The sequence below is a fragment of the Leptonychotes weddellii genome, chromosome 6 (genome assembly GCF_054177405.1).
Source record: "Leptonychotes weddellii isolate Sample4059 chromosome 6, ASM5417740v2, whole genome shotgun sequence".
In the NCBI taxonomy this organism is placed as follows: Eukaryota; Metazoa; Chordata; class Mammalia; order Carnivora; family Phocidae; genus Leptonychotes; species Leptonychotes weddellii.
The window spans coordinates 94,847,599-94,866,931 of record NC_138374.1 but is presented as its reverse complement, the minus strand read 5'-3'; the positions used below and the strand labels follow the sequence as shown (position 1 = coordinate 94,866,931).

Below are 19,333 nucleotides of genomic sequence, written 5' to 3'. Positions count from 1 at the left end.
TCTAACACATGTTAAAATAATGATATGATTAATTAAATAAACATCTTGTATACTTAAATAATTTTGAGTATCAAACTTTGGAAACACTGGCCTATAGGACAGAGTATCATCTATAAAGGAAGGTAATAATTATCCACATCAGAAGTTACTATGAGAAACAAATGAGTCAGCATGTAAAAGCATTTTGGAAATGGCAAGGTACTTCACACACACACACACACACACACACACACACACACACACACACGTTCACCCCCTACTGGATTCTAAAAGCAGAGCACAAAAAATTGTTTCAGCATTGGCAGAGAAAAATAGTTTTACAAGAGGTTTAGGTTTTTATTTGATATATGTACACCTGAAAGACAAAAGAATGTGATTCTGAGTTTCAAAAAATTAATAGAAAGCCAGTATTTAAAGGAGATAAACCCTTTTTAAATTTTATAATCTTACCACGTTAGCACATAGGGCACAGAAAAGCTGCTTTTCTATGAAACCAGGATTTTCTATTTAATAGTGGTTTGAGATAAAGCAGGTATTAAAACTAGTAACAACTTTACTGTTTGGAATTTATTACTTCAAGGCAGCTAATTCAATAGCTTTCTGCTTTATACAGTTAACAAGATGTTGCGTGAATGGACTTTCTTTCCCTGTGATTTGTCATGGGGTAGCTATTTATTGAGTGCCTATAAATGCACTGCACACTAAAGATATTCCTAGAACACACTAAGGAGAGATCTTAGCCCCTAAAAGCATATTAAAACAACAGCGACGATTCCTTAGCACAATCTAGGCTTTGACTGTTAAGTGAGAAGCTGTAAAAACAAGAGTTGGTTCATTCCACTGGTGATGGTGGTAGTTACCGTATCTTCAGAAGGACTAACAATGTCCAATGAATTATAAGAGATTGTGTGATGGAATGGGACATTTGGGTCTATTCCTATTTTATTGGTCGAATCTGATTTTCAACCACTTCCTAATATATCCGAGCATTCTGCATGGCGTATCGTAGGAGGTCATTAACTTTGAAAAAAAATATTAACTATTCCTTGTATTCATGGCAAAACCTTTACAACATCATAAAGAACAGAAAAGTAATATTGAACAAATAAAAAATAGTTAAAATAGAGGTTTTTTTGTTTGTTTGTTTCTTTATTTAGAAAACTATATACTGTCTCTTCCTTTTTTTTTCCTATTGGTTTTATGTGTGCTGGTCTTATTTCCCAATTAGATGGTCAATCCTTGATGCATGGCACCATATTATACAGTTTATTTTTGAATGGTAGCAATGTAATTGCACAATATATGCTCAATAAAATATTCATTTATTAATACTCTGGCTCTCTTTAGAATTTATTACTAAACTATACTGTACTACTAAGAGAAAGATACTATATGTTTTTCCTCTAATCCTTTGGAAGTGCATCAAAGGCTTTTCTTCAATGATTGCTCCATCTCCTTTACAAGCTAGCAAAGATAGCAAAATTTGTTATCTCTAGTTTTCATTAGTAGTAGTTATTTAGTTATTATTTAGGCATTATTACAGATAGGAAACTTTATTATCTCTGGTTTAGAGTCAAAGAGATTGAGAAAAGAGGTTGGGCAAGGGCTTCAAATCCCATTTTGCTTAGCTATAGCCTTAGGAAGAGTATTTATATCCACTGGCTTTCAACGGTGGATCATTAAAGAAAAGGAAGGATGAAAAAGACAAAAAGAAAAGCAGGAGGAATTCCTACTAGGAATATCTCTGCTTTGAGATAAAGCCGTCTAGGGTTTCTCTGGGAAAAATACTAATGCTTTAGGGCAAAAGGGCCTGAGACAGCAGTTTCTCTGATCCTGTCATCAGCCAAAGCCTGGCTACGCTGAGGACAATGGAGAACAGGCCAGTCCCCCTTACGTGCTAGTATTTACTAGCTATAAATAAGGCTTGTTGGTTTCAGCTTCTCCAAATCTGAAACAGTCTGGTTCTCATAGTGAAGAGCACTTCCGCTGTCAACACCAAGAGAGGGCTGACTAAAGTCAACTCTGAGGGTCCCTGAAGAGGCTGGTTAGGAAATGGTTCAACACATCCCCACGTGATAGCGGCAGCATCCTTCCAACAGGACTGCTAAATTTGAATTTTTTATTTTAAAAGCCTCTTCAAATGTGAATTTTTAAGGTTCCATAACATGCTATATCTGAACACATACACTGTAAGTACAGTCTATTATACACAGATAGTACATGATACATGAAAAACAAAATGGAGGAAAATGAGGGGGAAAAAATCCAAATAAAGGCTGAAAAGGGTAAAAAAATTTGAAGGCAGTATCCTGGAAAAAAAAAAAAAAGACAAAACAAAACAAAAAACCCCTCTCTTTCCTATAGATTGTTTCACTAGGAGTTTATTTCCTTCCTACTCAGTATGTATATGAAGACCAAAGCCAGTAATGCCGCCAACAATGGGCTCTCCTTTGTGCTAAGATACAGATGGAATTTGCACGGGACAAAGCCACCAATAATTAGAGACGCCTACAGAACAATCCCCACAAAGAAATCCTCTAGTTTTGGGGAGAGAAGAATTCCCCAACACAATTTGCAATTACAATATGCAAAGGAATTTGCCAAAAATGTGCTGATTATATAGAAATTCAGAGGCTTCATGGGAGTGAGAGGAGAAAAGCAAGAAACCAGAAGATAAGGAATAAAAAATAACAACATAAGTTTGAAAGAATAAACCATCTGCATAGAAAAAGCCCATGTAGAGAAACCAGAAACTTGAGCAATAAAAAACCCGTGATTTATGCTTGAACTGCTGTGATGGCGGCATTACCAGCAAAAGCATAAACAAAGATGAATACATAAAGCCGTACTAGGCCGTCTCACTCTGTGCCTCACTTCGCACCAATGTAACAAAGACATACCCCAATTCATTGATGGCTTGTGGCACAAAACACTTTTAAATTGGTTGTTTGTAGACTGTACGCATTTCCTGCCTCCCGTCTCTCCAGACGGCCTTCTATTCACCCATAGAAACATGCACTAACTGCTTGTATGATGGGTGCTAGATTTTCCTACACCTAAATATTATAATGACAATTGGTTCCAGATGGTCCCACAGAAGGCTGTGTAATTTGTAATATTTATAAACCAGCAGTCTGAGTCTCGGGCCCTGGGAACTGAGGACTACATGATACAGGGGAATGGGTTAGCATTCCTCTTTTCTGTCCAGGGCTGGGCCCGAGTCAGCTTTTGAAAAGCAAGTTGGAGGGCCCTTTCCGCTGTCCTGTCCCTCTCTGCCAATCCGATATTCTTCTCTACTCCCTATCCCATCCTCAGGGACCCCATGCTACAAACCCCCCCACCAGCAGATGTCTGCCTCCACACAGTACTTCATCTCTGAAATTACTTATCTTTCCTTTCTCCTCTCAGTAAACACTTTGATTCTCTGAAAGTAGTTGATCTCAACTAGAAGCTAGCATAAAAGCATCGTGTGGAAATGATCATGATAAGGTGTGAATGACCGCCTTCTGACAAATTAAATATATTGATATAATAGGACATACATATGAAAGATATGGGTATGCATAAGCATTTTCATTATATGTAATCTTCTTTCCTTTTCTTTAAATGAAAAAGCTTATTAAATCAAAAATGAATTGGGGGAGTGCCCGGGTGGCTCAATGGGTTAAGTGGCCAACTCTTGGTTTCGGCTCAGATCATGGTGTCGGGGTCCTGGGACTGAGCCCTGTGTTGTGCTCTGTGCTCAGCGGGGAGTCTATTCAAGGATTCTCCCCCTCCTTCTCCCCCCGCTCATGCTCACTCTCTCTAAAATAAATAAATCTTTAAAAAATCAAATGAATTGGGGAAATATAAACAAAATGAAAATGAAAAATTTAAGACTGAAGGAATTTCTCTGGAAACTTCTCCAGAAAGAATGACCAACTAGGAGGTTCTGCTCAGGAAGTCGGCTGTGGGAATCCGCTTAAGTTAGTCGTGCTTTTCATCTCTTCCTCTACTTCTGCATCCCAGGATTCTGTCAGTGTGCTAATTGTTTTTAAAACAATAACTATCAAACTAGGGGCAAGGCCTCTGATTACAGCAGAATGGAAGCAGAAGCAGCCAAATCAGTAAATGCCTTACCTATAAAAAAAGCCAAATATATTAAAAAGATACACTGGGGTTTTATTGCAGTCTCCTCTGACCAGTGGTTTTGCTGACAAAAGGATCTGTCATAGAACTCTTTCAATCACAAAGCTCCCTATTACTTATAAAGTATGATTAGGTTTCAAAAAAAGGTCAGCAAATACAAAGGAGAAAAATCTTTTTTAGATGAAAGATATTAATGTATACATACACATATACATGTATTGCTCAGGTTATTAGTTTGTTCCCAAAAGCAAAATATGTATTGGTGCCTCAAAATGTAGTATGTAGGGAAGTCATGAATAATTAAATTCTTGGGAAAACTTTTTATGTGTCAAGAAGAAAAGTCTGGAAATCTTAAGACTGGGTGTGACACTAGCTGGCTTACCAATGCAAATAGAAGGGATTTGTAAATGGTTAGTGTACCTGTCAACCACCTGTGTTTCTATCCTGTTCCCTCTCTCCTTTACCTTGCCTTTAGAGGTGTTCAGTTGTTTATTTTTCTGGTCATTTCCAGGAAAAGGCACATGAGACTTGTTATGTCCAGAGGGAGGTGGGGGATGGAGTAGAGAGCAGTTACATTAAATGCTTGGCTCAGAATGCCAAAGTTTATTCTGGAAACTTAAGGGAAAAAAAAAAAATTAAGGAGGATTAATGTCCAGATTCCCCAAATATATTCTAGTTGATCTGACCTATAGGTTTCGTAGTTCATGTGTTCTAATTATTCATTCAACCCTGACCTGTTCTCAGTGCAAACCCAGGTAGCAGCTCAGCTGCTTGAAGAGAAGGAAAAGCCCTCTGCGTGGCTGTCAGTCTCCTGAGGGGAATGAGTCAAGCTATGTGCTGCTGCCTCACCTTGCCAGAAGCCTCCCAGACTTTTCACTTCCTCTTTCCATTTCAAAGTTGCAGAAACTATTTTTCAGTGGAAATGCTGCTAGCAATTGGATTTCCTAATGATTTCTATACAAAGAACCAGGGAGACAGCTGGACCAGTAGAAGCCAGACCCCTCCAGCCCTCGCCCCTACCTGCTGTGTCTGTTGTCTCTGGATCGCTCTCACTTTGGGCACGGGGCTCTCTCTAGAGGAGGAGGACTGCTGCCGGGACCGGCTCCCGTTCTGCAGAGGTTCGGCCACTAGCGCCGCAGACGCCACCGACATGCTCCCCGTGCTCCGTAAGGAAGCACTGTGCGGCAGGGACGGCAGGGCTTTGGCTCGGGCACCTAACCCAGCCTGGTCCATCTTCCGGATGGGGGCCTGCCCGGTACTACTCTGCCGTGGCAGAGCAAGAGGTATGTGTCTGTCCGGCACAGTGTGCCGCCTCGAGAAATCCTCGCTCTGGGTGCTGCGTTTGGTGAAGTCTTCCATGCTGCTATTGCTGGGCCCGCTGAGTTTGAAATCTTCGCTGTTACTTTGGCTTCTGGAACTGGCAGTGCTTAGATTCTCCAAACTGGAATCCACAGAGGCCTTTGGCATTGCTGGAATTGGGTTATTGAGGTGATAGACAGGGTTCTGGAATGACAAGGGCTGGAGGCTGCCTGGCTGGTTCAAGGCTGGGTGCAGGGGCCTTCTCACTTGGGGTGCACTCTGGGGGGTGCTCTGGGTTTCCCGCAGTTGTTTGATGCTGGCCACCTGGGTGATGGAAAGCTGGCTTCCAGTTAAGCGCATAGGCACATCAAGCATGACAGACGCATGCTCCACTTGAGCAGCGTGAGGGTCCTGAAGGTCCATGAGGGAGATGCTCCGACCGTTAGGAAGGCTACTTTCCTTTTCATCCTTTTCAGAGTAAGTCATGCTCTGGGAGGAGGCTTGCTGAACCAGCAATAATGTTTTCCCTCTGAAATAGCTATCTGTGTTGTCCTGGCTTGGAGATTTTAGCTTATGCAAATCACTGTGGAAAAAGAGGACCCTTAATTACTCTGGAGGCAAATTCAAAATAGTTAAGATTTCTCAATCCAAGGCATATGAACATTTCTGAAGGCTCCAGGCCCAATGTGGATACTTATGTTGGTTTCTAAACTCAGATTTCATCATTACAATTCTTAAAAATCCACATTTTTAGTTTTTCTCCAAAGGTGGGGAATAACACTGTGTATACCACTCCACCACTGTCTTTGATTTTTATTAGAATTCCAGTCATTTCCTAGTTAGGTTTTAAACCCTCCCGAGGTATTCCAATTCATAGTTAATTGGTTCTGTCTAAACCTTCAAGAGGAGGGAGCAGCGCTGTGTGTACAACCAAAGGGTGCCTGCTAAAGGCCCAAGTCTTGCCAATCCAGAAAAGAGGGTCAGTCTAAGCATCAACATTGCATCTACCTATCCAGCTGACACAGTTAAAATGACATTAACTGAGGTTCTCTAGATTTTTGAGTGCTACAATATATGAAAATATAAATTTAATCTTCTCCCATTAAGGTGGACTTAGGGTGCTCGCTTCGGCAGCACATATACTAAAAAAAGGTGGACTTAGGTTTTTTTTATGTTTGTTGAATATAACTCTACAATGTCATTCTAGAAAATAAGTATCCTAGATCTTGTGTATTATTATGATAAACAACTGGATTATCTCAGGCCAGATGATTCTTTCCAACTGATGACTTTCAGGTTGTAAATTCAACAAATAAGTTAAATAGATATCTGCCAAATCTCTAAGCATTATCTCTCTCTGAGACAACAGTTTTAATTCTCTTTCATACCTGTCAGTGGGGTCTTCAAATATTTTCTGCAGCCCAGAGGAGAGGCTTCCACTGACATTTGGACTGGAGTTATGCTCAGTGAAGCGTCTCAGTTGCTGTTGTATTGGTGTAGGATTAGTCAGAGACTTGGTAATATCAGCAAGAACTCGAGGCAGAGGTCCCAATTTTGCCACGGTCGCCTGTAGGAAGGAATTTTCACCCTAATTGGATAATAAGCATTGCGACATCCACCAAGGATTGTTTTTGGGACAACGATGCCCATTGATGGAGGGGTGTAGGTTGGAGGGAAGGGTAGGTGTTTGCATATGGGAGTGGCAGGTTCATAATGCATTGTTATGGAGCAGCAGAACCATGGCGTCGAGATGAATGGAGGAGGCGAAACAAGGTGCAGCAGACATCGAGGAAAGAAAGGAAATAGAAATTAGGATTATGCAAATAAAAATTAAAAGACATGCTCAAAACAACCAAACTATTGCCATTCCAACTAAAATAGGCATGCAAAGCAAACTAAATCTTTGGGAGGCTAGTAGATCAAGGTGGGGGGGGTGGGTAGGGGAAGAACCAAACACCTTCTAACCAAAGGACTTCAAGACCAGAGGATTGGCTAGTGTGATGGAACTTCCAAAGAAAAGGCATCGTGTGAGAAAAGAAATGCATGCCAACATACAAGAAGGTGTTGCATTCAGGGGTCTGGAGCACTGCAGGGCACACAGTTGATATTGCCATCCACTATCCCATTTACTTTTGGGAACTCTGACCTATTGTCAAGACAATCTTTTTTTAAGCAGCAATATCAGGTAAACTCTCTCTATGGGATGTGTCTAAGATTCACCCTGATTCCCAGGACCAAACACCGATGAAAAAGGAGAAGGCATGTTTACTTAGCAAAGCCTGTTAAAAAGGCCTTGACCCTAAATCAACCAGGTCTATTCCATAAAATTACTGTATCCGCATCCCACTGATGTGGTTACTCGACAAAGAGTCACTTTTTAGTATTGGCTTTATCCATCTCAATCATTTTCTTCTTTGGGGAATTCTTATCCTCATGGAGTCTTATGCGACTCCTCAACTCTAGGACAGCTTTACGCGGCTGCTTCTGGGTCTCCTGTGTCTTCTCCACAACTGAGACTCTTCATCTCTGCTCAGATGGGTAGAGTGGCTGGTCAAATGCCACCCAAAGAATAGCCTTTACTTGCTCAACTTTCCTGAGCCATGATTCATTTTCAAGGAATTTATCCTCAGTACAGCTGCAACTCAAAGTCTAGCTAGCAATTCTACAAGTGAAGAAGGGGTCCTCAAGAATACAAAACAGTTTATTATTTTACAAATGGTAGGACACCCTACCATTTACATTGCCTCAGGAAAGTGGTCTTTACTAATAAGTCTTACTCCCCCCATTTTATTGGTACAACATTGTTAAGGATAATAGGAAAATGGAGGAAAACAAATACATTCTTATCACAAAAAAAAAAACCTTTGTCTTTTGAAGTTATTCTAACATTCCACCACACCTATTTATGAAGTACCTGTAGCAAACAAAAACATCAATAAATAATTATTGTGATAAACCTAGCTAAAGTCTAAGACTACTTTCCATTACAAATTCTGTTTCTCTTTGAAAAATTCCAGAAGGAAGAAAATGATTGGCATGGTATATATTTAGTTATAAATATGTAATTCTTAGCTTATACTCAGAAAATAAATGATTAAAAGCATTTTGTTTTTTAAATTCATATCTGTAGAGAAAGAAAACATCAGAATTTTCAGATCCCATGTAACTCAGTAGTACTAATAGTTATATTGAACCCTCTGACTTGCATTATAAAAGAGTCTCGTGAGTAAAACTAATTAAACACAATAATCTCGGCATTTTTCTAAGTCCACAGTTTTGTTAGAATTATTATAAGAGGTTTCATCACCTCATCCTGCTATACATGAATAAATCTGCACTTAGCAATGTTTGATGTTAGTTTCTAGGGAAGTTTTTAGACATGTTATATATAATGTTCCATACATATATTTATTTATTTATTTATAGAAATATATACTCCATTAATTCAGATAATTAGTTAAAAATATACGTTAATAATTTCACGGCCTTCTAGAATTTTTGGTTTGCAGGGCACATATTTTACTCGGAATTGATAACTATTTACTCCCAGACTTCTAGCACAAAAGGTTGCTTTCAACTAGCAGAAAGCATGAATGCTGTCACTCTGTAGATACTCTCCAGAATTCAGGTATATTCAGGTTCTCTAACTCCCATCTCCCATTATGCTTCCAGCCTACTTTACCTTATCAAGTTGGGAAACTACTTCCCACAGTAAGGAATGCAAAACTGAAAGCTCTCGGCCCAGATCAATGTAACCATCAAAGCCTGGGGTGTTTGAGATGGTGTCTGGATTAGAGATCTCCAAAAGAAAGCGCTTCATTCCACCCCATTCATGCTCTAAAAAATCATTCATGAATGCCATGTATTCTTCTTTGTTACCAAATCTGAAATAGAGGAAGAGAAAATGGGAAAGGACATATTCAGGAAAAGAGATGTTTGAGTTGATTTTACACTGAGCTTTAAATTTTTTATTTTTTTAAATTTAATTTTTTAAATTTAAATTCCATTAGCCAACATAGAGTACACATCATTCGTTTTAGATATAGTGTTCAATGATTCATCAGTTGCATGTAACACCCAGTGCTCATCTCATCATGTGCCCAATTTTTTGTTTTTATGTTGGGGAGGTAAGTGACTAATTTATAATCTGTAAGTGATAAATGCTAAAACATACTTTCTTAATACTGATGTAAAACTCAAACACTTTGCATAGCTTTCTATTCTCTGTCAGCTAAAGCTAAACCTCTTTTCTTCTGGTATTTAAAGCTCTCTGTAAATAACCTTCATTTGCCTACCAAATGCTCATCAGTATAAACCTTCAATATTGCTAGCTTCTTCAGAGTCCCCCAAATATATGGTGCTTCTCCAAGCCTTTGCTCATGGTATTTATTTTCGTTATAGAGGAACTTCTCTTCTTTGTCTCTCTAAATTCTAGGTATCTTCAGGGCCTTGCTTAAGCCCAGAAAACTTCTTCCAAAATAAAACAGAAATAATTTTTACCAGAATTAACTCAAATAGGGTAAATATGTCTACTTCTGTGTTGGCTCTTAAATAGGATACACAAAGTTAAAATAGTGCACTTCTAAAAGCCACTATTTATACTAGAAAACAATCTGTCTCACCAAAGTTCTAATTTTTTCCTTCAACACACTGCTAATAGAGAATCTTGTCTTTTTAGAAACAATGAAAAGTGGCAAGAAAAAGGTGTGAGTGGACACACTCTGCCACCCAAACATATCTGCTGTTTACAATTCAAGTGCATTTCCTCCCCAGTGGTTTCCTAACTCCCTTTCAAAAAATTTTAAATCTATCGAAAAGTTGAAAGACTATATAACAAACAACCATATGCATTCATCTACATTAACCAACTGTTAACATTTTGCCAAGTTTGCTTTCACTTTCTCTCTCTGCACACACTTTTTTTTGGCTGAACCATTTTAAACTAAGTTGCAGACATAAACTCTAAATACATTAGCACCCATTTCTCCAGAATAAGGAATATCTCTTACATAAACTAATGCCATTATCACACTAAAACTTTTTAAAAACATTATCCATAAATCATCTATATATAGTCCACATTTAATTGTCCCCAAATGACTTTTATAGATTTTTTTTTTCCAATTCAGATCCAATTAAGATTCAAGCATTGCAGTGTTTTAAAATCTAGAACAGTCCCTCTCCATCTTTTCAATTTTTCATGACATTGACTTTTTCTGAAGGGGCCAAGTCAATTGTCTTAGATAATGTAAACATTGAGTTTGTCAGATGGTTTTTATACTTAGGTTTTTGTATTAACATATTTTCTAGTATCCATTTTCTTTTTTGCTTAAGTTTTTAATGGCACTTTTCATTGAGTATAATTATATCTTCATCATATTCCATATTACTGGATATTTTTTATGAACACTGTGGTGGCTGCAAATATTCTACTGAATGCATGTACCATGGGTTATTTAACCACTCCTATAAAGTGAATATTTAAGCGGTTTCCTTCTTTTTTCCTTATTTTTAATACCACCGTGATGAAAATCTTGTAATATGAGTGATGAGGCTTCCCCACCCCCATCCAAATTTTAGGTATCACGTATTTTTTAAAACAATGTTTTTAAAAAGTGCCTAAGGTAGTGACACCTACTTGGCAAAGTTAGCCAGGTTCTGAATGACCTTGGCAATCAGAGTCAGGGTGCGAGATGTGCGGTCATCAGGATACTCCTGCATAAGGTTGAAGAGACTGGGAGACATGATGGCGGGGCACAGGAAACGGAGGAACAATGAGGCACTGATGAGCCGCTCACTGATGTCCTGCTTGCCGCGGTTCAGGCACTGCTGCTTCCAAGATGCAAACACTTCTTTCAACTCACGAGGGAAAACACTGGGGAAAGAAAAAAGATCAAACCTCTAAATATAAAAGGACCACAACCCAAGAAAACACAAGTGATCGCACTCTGGCCCAACACGCCTCTGCTCTAGAGACAGGCTAAGAGGAGAGCCTAGTAGAGAGAATTCTGTCTGATTCATGGCTTAGAGTTGGTGGAAAATTGACAAAAGTCCAGATGGAGACTGGAAACCCAAAGCTACAAAACTCAGGGATTAGTGTAAATTTAGTTTTGCAAAGTGGGAAAATGGCATGAGGCTCCTGACTAAACCATCTGGTTTAATAGAGCTTACCATAATCTCTCTAAAGAGTGTTCATCAAAACTCTTCCAAAAATCTCACTAATCGCTGGGGTTGGAGCAATGCAAAAATCATTAACACAACCGTTTAACACTAGCAAGTATTTTAGAAAGCCATTAAAATACTTTTGGTATTAGAGGATGTGGTGCTAAGACTCTGGGGAAATATTATATTTATGTAGAGAGTCAGTTCACAGGTACTGCTGCTTACACTGGAGATTTGGATCTTCGAGGGCACTCTATCAGGGAAACCTTCCATTTTCCCCCTCAGCCCTTCCTTTGGTTGGGAAATGGCACCGTTAACACTGTGATGACTTTTGCATGGAAAAATGTCAATTCCATACGCAGGGGCGGAAGCACTGACACCTGCTCACCAGTAGGAGTTGATGATCTTGCAGAAAGCCAGCTCACAGCACATCTTCAGGTTGCTCTGATGGTCTATCAGTTCACTAGAGGAACACTTGCTGGGGTCCACTTCGCAGTTCTCATCTGACTCATACAAAGCTTTGATGAACTCCCCTGTTTGAAGAGAGAAGATGACAGACAGTACAACTATGAGTAGTGTCCTCCTGAACAGAATAAAAGGATTTCGGATTTCTGTCCTTAACGTAGAATGGGAATTTCTTTCTGAGACTTGACGTGGAGGGCTCAAAGGATTGTTACTGCTTTAGAACCCAAGGGTTACTACCTCCCATATATCATGTTTATTTTCCTCATCCTGGAAGTGGAAAAACTGCAATCACTAACATCACCATAATGGTATTTATAAAAATAATAATGATACTAGTTTAATCAATGATATAATTTTAAATCTATTATCTAAAATCACAAATATATTTTATTAGCAGGAACTCATTATTTGTTATAAGGCCCTTTTACCAGGGTGAATAATGTTATTATTTTAGAAGACAAAAGAACCCAAGCTTGACTGAATAGCCCACCTAAGGTTTTTAGTGCTAAAGCTGGTGCCAAACATAGATTCAAGTAAGGGTCTCTAGACTTAATCTCCTGTGAAGGGGACAGTCATTCAACATAGCACAAAACTGGAGCAGAACATTTCTTTATATAATGTTCACCCAAATAAATTTAGTTTAGAAGCACTGTTCATATATTCCATCCTCTACAGAGATATGTCCATATTCCCTAAAAGAACAAATCCTTACCTTCCCTGTTTTTCCTCCACTATACATTATACCTTGTGTATGTTCTAGTGTTCCATGTCTCACACTGGTGATTGTTTGTTTACATGTTTGTCCCATGTTCACCTCTCTGGGATGAATACCCTCGGAGGTCAGAGGCCTGCTTCGATTCATGGTTGAATTTCCAGCCTATCAAACAGCTCCCAAAGCACTGCAGATGCTCAATATTTATCAGAGATGGTAGTATGTATTCTTGGGTTTTTATAGGTCTCTACGATCCTTTCAAATCTGCTTATATCTCTCAAGGTTTAGCCTAGTTCTAATAAATTTCACGAAGTGAACAAAAATTTCTGCAAAATTAGGTAGCAGCAGCAACACGCAGGGCATTTTCTATTAAAAGGGTTAGTAGTGAGGTAAGTGAAAGATTTTACAAAAAAGCTATAATAGAGGCCAGGAAGTGATTATTTGGAGGAAAAGTGCTTGGAGAACAGGAATTTAGTGCACAGAAAAAGTAAAGGTTTTGGAGCCAGACAGATCTAGGATCTAGCAGAGAGGACCTGTACTTTCTTTCTTTCTTTTTTTAAAATATTTTTATCTACTTATTTGACAGAGACACAGCGAGAGAGGGAATACAAGCAGGGGGAGTGGGAGAGGGAGAAGCAGGCTTCCCACAGAGCAGAGAGCCCAATGTGGGGCTCAATCCCAGGACCCTGGGTATCATGACCTGAGTGGAAGGCAGATGCATAACCGACTGAGCCACCCAGGTGCCCAAACTGGCAACTTTTAACTAAATTTTCTCTCAGAATTCTTCAGGCAGCCTGGAAACGGCATTTATTTTTTTGCCCAAAGTGTATGAAATATAATTAAACTTTAATTATTCTGAGTGCTCAGCTGTCCTTATTAATTTTTTGGTTTACTGAGACTTCACTGTGAAGGCTCTTTATATAATAATTATTATAAAACCTTCCTCAATTGTAGTATTAGAGGCTCCTGCCACAGTAATTACAGTTTCATATGAAAATAATTGAATTCTTCTCAGGTAACTGAAAATTGTGCAGTTCTTCAGGGTTACTATTTGAAAAATCACATTACTATCTCAAACCATATCAAATAAGTCTGAATTTACACTGGCTCCAAGACACACTCTGTAAGTTGTTTTCAAAAGAGAGTTTTTGTCACAAAAGTAAAATATAGGAGAAAAAACAGCCACTGAGCATCTAGATCTTAAGGCTAACTAGAAATGTGGGAAGTTAAGCGGGAAGAAGACAGTAAAATCTCCATCCTGAAGCATCTTACCAATTAATTTTGTTTATGCTCTTGTAGCCATTTTCACTACCTTGGTCCTTGCTCTTGGGTTATGAATCTGATCATAGAGATCTGTGTGAGGTTATCTGAGTTTCTTCTCATGCTCACTGAATTTTCATGTCTCATATAGCCCATCAGCTATTTAATTATTCTCTGTTCTATCAAAGCACTTGCATCTACTTTTCACTTTGGAAATTATTTATTTGGAAATCCTGTTTATTAGTACACTGAATGGCAGAATATAGATTTTGATTTTTAAGAAGTAGGTAGTCAACACATATTTATCCCTAGGTCCACAGAATGGAGACTATGGTTTGAGATGCTTCATCATTGCCTTTTATAAGGCAATACAAATCATTAAAGCAAGCCATGAGATATACTTTAGGATATGACTGTAATAAGCCCTTTTGGTGAGACTATGAACCTCTCTGTACCTTTCCCAATATCAATGAAAATCCATTTTCACTATTCTTACTAATTCCCATTAGATCTTAAACTAAAGCACATGACTTAGAGAAAAGACTATGAAGCTAGGAAGCAAGAAGAGAAGAAATTTAATTCTACAGAGTAGGAATTAATCGCTACTACACTGAGCCCACTTCATGTAAACACAGTGGGCCTATTTCTTGAACAGTCATTCATATTTTACCCCGTACAACCTGGTCCCAGTCCTCCTGATAGCAGTCCCAGCCACCACTAGTGATCTTTATTTTTTTTAAAGATTTTATTTATTTATTTGACAGAGAGATAGACAGAGCCAGAGAGTACAAGCGGAGGGAATGACAGAGGGAGAGGGAGAAGCAGGCTCTGCACTGAGCAGGGAGCCCGATGTGGGACTTGATCCCAGGACTCTGGGATCATGACCTGAGCCGAAGGCAGATGCTTAACCATCTGAGCCACCCAGGTGCCCCACTAGTCATCTTTAAGTTGCCAAATGTGATAGCCATTTTTTTTTTAACCTCTGCTTTCCTCAATCTCTGACTCTATTGATGCTTTCTTCTCTTTTGGTGTCTAAGAGTCAGTATTTTCTTGCTTTGCCTGCATGTGTGCACACGTCCTTTCTCTTTGTGATCACTTCCCTGATTCCTCTTCTTCCTTCCATCTATATCATAAACCTAGGTGCACTGGAAGATCTGTAGCTTCATTTATCCCTCCACATGGGTAACTTAGTCCTAAATTTCCAAGAGACATCTAGACAGATGTCTTGGGATTTCTCACCTAGAACCCCTGGGATTTCCTACTAGAACTTCAAACTGAATACCCATGAAGTGGAAATATCACTTTCCATCTCTCAAGTCTACTGCTTCTGTGTTCTTTATTTCTGTCGAGAATCTCATTATCCTTCTAGTAACTCAAGGCCCAACATTCATTGTAATAGCTGGTCTCCAACTCCTACCCCGGCCCATTCTCACAAATTGACAAGTTGCCATGTCCCCTCAGCTCAACTTCTTTAATATTTCTCAGATCCCCCTTTCCTCTTATTCTTGGTGATCACATCATTCAGAGGTTCCTGATTTCCTGCCTTCCTTCTTACAATGACTTCTTAACTGGTATCTCTTTTCAGTCGCTTTCTTCACCAACACATTTTAATCATTTTGTTAAACTAATTCTCTTGAAAATACCCTGCCTAAAACTTACAGTGGCTCACCAGTGATTACTGTAAAATCTAAACTCCTCAGCCCAGCACTCAAGGCTCTCAACAAATTGGTTCTAATTGTTTTCTAATCTTTTTTGTTCTTGTTGACTTATTTCATTTTTCAGCTAATTAATTTTATTTCATACATGCCTGGTTCTCTCATACCTTTATGCCTTTTTGTCTGTGTGGTTCTTTCCCCTCTGCCAATTCCTGCTATTTCCCTTGTCCAATATCTGTTTTTATATAACCTTTCTACTCTTCAAGCTACACACACACTATTTATGTATCTTACATGGGAAATTTCATAATTCCATCAGCTAGAATTAATTTCTTTAATTCTCTGGAAAAGCACAGGATCTCCGTCTCTCTCTTTTTGGTTATAGGGATATCCTTATCTTTCTCATCTCCCTATCTTATAAACTCCTTGAGGGCAAAAATCTCTCCATTCATTCAACATAACTTACTGTCTACTCTTGACCGTCACATGTGACTACTGAGCACTTGAAATGTGCTAGCGCAAATTGGAATGTGTAACAAATGCAAAATACACACCAAATTTTAAAGAGTTAGTATGAAAAAAAGTATTATGCCTCACTAATAATTTTTATATTGATAACCTGCTAAATAACATTTGGATATACTGGGTTAACTATAATGTTATTAAAACTAAGTTTACCTATTTCTCTTTACCCTTTTCATTCTGTGACGACTAGGAAATTTAAATCACTCACATTATGTTTCCATACGATGGTGCTGCTCCACATTCTGTGGGAAGTACTAGGGATATGAAGATAAAAGAAATGACTATGTTCTTCAAGAAACTCGTGTCTCCTTTATCATGATGTATGTCACCCAGCACAGTGCCTTACTCTAGTGGTTTTAATGCCTGAATTTCATGACCAGATCTGAAATTCCAGGTAAGTGGTCTAGTCAGCAAGAACTACTGATTGGTAGGGGCGCCTGGGTGGCTCAGTCACTTAAGCATCTGCCTTCAGCTCAGGTCATGATCCCAGGGTCCTGGGATCGAGCCCCGCATCAGGCTCCCTGCTCTGTGGGAAGCCTGCTTCTCCTTCTCCCACTCCCCCTGCTTGTGGTCCCCCTCTCGCTGTGTCTCTGTCAAATAAATAAATAAAATCTTAAAAAAAAAGAAAAAAAGAACTACTGATTGGGCAAAATGTAGTAATTATTAAAAATTCTAGAGATCTTGAAGGCAGAAATTGGGAGTTGTGGGAACTGGCAAGAGTTTTTTTACCTTTTGATGCATGATAACAAATGTTAACATTTTCAAGATTTCAGTAATATATTTATATCATAACATAAATAATCAACACTTTGGGGGAAACAGGTACCCTCAGATCTAGTAGTGACATCCACTCATATTGTGTATCTTAGTGTCAAGAACTTGAGGGTCCTGGGGGTAGCTGCATATGCTGATGAGCTTTCTCTTTCCGTACATATTGGAATAAATCAACGTGTAATAAAGCAGTACTACTTGTGAGTACTAGAGAGACTTACAGCTGAAAGTCAAACTTTAACACTCTCGTCAGCTAGAACTAAGTAACATGCTGAATTTGAGCTCAATTTGTTTGTCCTACGAGGGTGAAATAACAAAATCAAAAGGCAAAAAAAAAATGCGTTTCTTCTCCATACCCAATGCGTCATGAAGATACTGTTGTCCCACCAACTTAAGGTATTCCTCAATGGATTTGGTGGCAATGGTGTTCTCTCTGAAGATCAAGACGTCATGCTCTCCACAGCGATCCACCTCAGACATCACCAAGTCGGTGAGAAAATCCTGGTAGAAAAATGTTCAATGAGGCACAAAGCAAATGAATAAGTAATACACATTGCAAGAAACTGAGGAAATATCGGACATCCTGGGAATGCTGCTTTAAAACTAAAGCTGCCTGATTCATTTGAAAGAAAAAAGTCAATCAGGATAAAAGCTTAATCACCCCAACCCGAAGTTTAAAATTCCTCCAAAGGTTTTCCATTGCACTTTTGATAAAGACCATACTTCTGCATGCGGCCCACGAGTCCCTGTATTTTCTGGTTTCTGTCCACCTTCCCAGCCTCCTCGTATACCATTCTCTCTGCATTCCATTCCAGCTGCAAGGGGCTTCTCTTTAGGCCCTCGAATAACACCAAGCCCTTTCTAACACATGATGCCGTCTATTTACCACAAAGCTTCTGCAAATGCTGTTCTGCTTCACTCCTACCCTCGCTCCTGCCCTCACTGTCATGGAGTTAATTCCTCAAATCCTTTGGATCCTCATTTGTACCTCATTTCTTCAGTGAAGCCTTCTCTGAACCAGCATCAGTCAGGTCTCCTATTCCCCACTCTCATAGTGCCATATATTTTTCCCCCTCTGCATTTCTCACTGTAATCACACATTTATTTCTGTAAGTACTTAATTATTATCTGTTTTCCCCCAGAAGACTGTAAACCCCATGAGGCCAAAGACAGTGTCTATTTTTAGTCATTTCCAGATCTTCAGCATTTAACAGTTTCTGGTACATATTAGATGTTCAATATATAATAGTTATAAATTGGTCCATGGTGTTAACGTGGAATTTCTTAAACTTAACACTTGAACTCATTTTCTAGGCTAATTATCTGTCTATCTGTCTGTCTATCTATCCATCTATGTATCTCCATCCATCCATCCATCCATCAATCCACCCATCTATCCAGAAAAAAGGCGTAAGGAGAAATAAAGCCCTTAAGGAATAGATGGTTCATTTCTCAATAGTCTTAAAGATTAACTTGATGTAAAATTCAATGTTTATTATTCTTTAGTTTAAACGCAGTAACATCATATGTGGAATGTTATATATTCATTGGATATTTCAAAGTCTCCAAAACCAAAAACAAAGAAAATATGTTGATTTACTTTTACTTGAAAATTAAGCATTTTGAACATTAAGGGGATTTACTCTGTGGCAGTTCAACAAAGTAAGAGTTACAAATGTAGGAATCACTATTACAATTCATGTGCTAAGGAACAGGAGGAAACTTATGGGGGTGATGGTAACATTCTGTATCTTGACTGTTGTGGTTTCCATGGGTGCATAATATGTCAAAACTCATTGCACTTTCCACTTAAAATGGGTGTATTGTACATAAACTGTACCTCAATAAAGTTGTTTAAAAAATATCATATACATATGATATATATTTAGATAAGGGACTGTAGATTGAATATACTGATATATTATTCTGATTTGTATCATGAAATCTTAAAAGCACTTACTTTTATTGTTTGGTTCTAAATAAATTATTCTAACTGTGAACTCTAGATCTAAAATACAATTTTACCGTGATCCATTTGCATACAATATAATGAAGACTCAGCCTAGCGAATATGCCTCACAGAGATGGTAATTATCATAGTTTAGGCTGATCAAAGACTATCAGTTGGTTGGTTTTCTTCATATAATTAGCATATTTCTCTTTTTCCATCTTCCTGAATTTTTACTTCTATCCAGGATGAAATGAGGTTAAGATTAACATGAAACAGCTACTAATCAATATCCCTTGGTATTTTAATTCCATGAAGACTCTTGTTGATGCCTACCGGGCTTCTGGAATACCTCCTTCTGCAACTAGGGAATAGAGTCATCAGTTAATCTTAACTTAAAGTATAGCA

At 38.6% G+C, this 19,333-nt stretch overlaps 1 protein-coding gene across 9 annotated transcripts in view; it reads right to left on the bottom strand.

Moving 5' to 3' along the window:
* The window catches only part of RASAL2 (RAS protein activator like 2), a 340,956-nt gene that overhangs the window by 17,028 nt on the left and 304,595 nt on the right, over positions 1-19,333 (bottom strand). For 5 of the 9 annotated variants that reach the window (XM_031037591.2, XM_006742003.3, XM_081824672.1 and 2 more), the window contains exons 9-14: positions 17,334-17,478; positions 11,978-12,122; positions 11,066-11,302; positions 9,110-9,311; positions 6,816-7,015; positions 5,149-6,010 (exon numbers count right to left, since the gene is read on the bottom strand). In XM_031037591.2, the coding sequence (XP_030893451.2) occupies positions 5,149-6,010; positions 6,816-7,015; positions 9,110-9,311; positions 11,066-11,302; positions 11,978-12,122; positions 17,334-17,478 (1,791 nt within the window). The remainder of the gene's footprint in view (positions 1-5,148; positions 6,011-6,815; positions 7,016-9,109; positions 9,312-11,065; positions 11,303-11,977; positions 12,123-17,333; positions 17,479-19,333) is intronic. The other 4 variants (XM_031037592.2, XM_006742004.3, XM_081824670.1 and 1 more) reach the window with 1 other exon arrangement.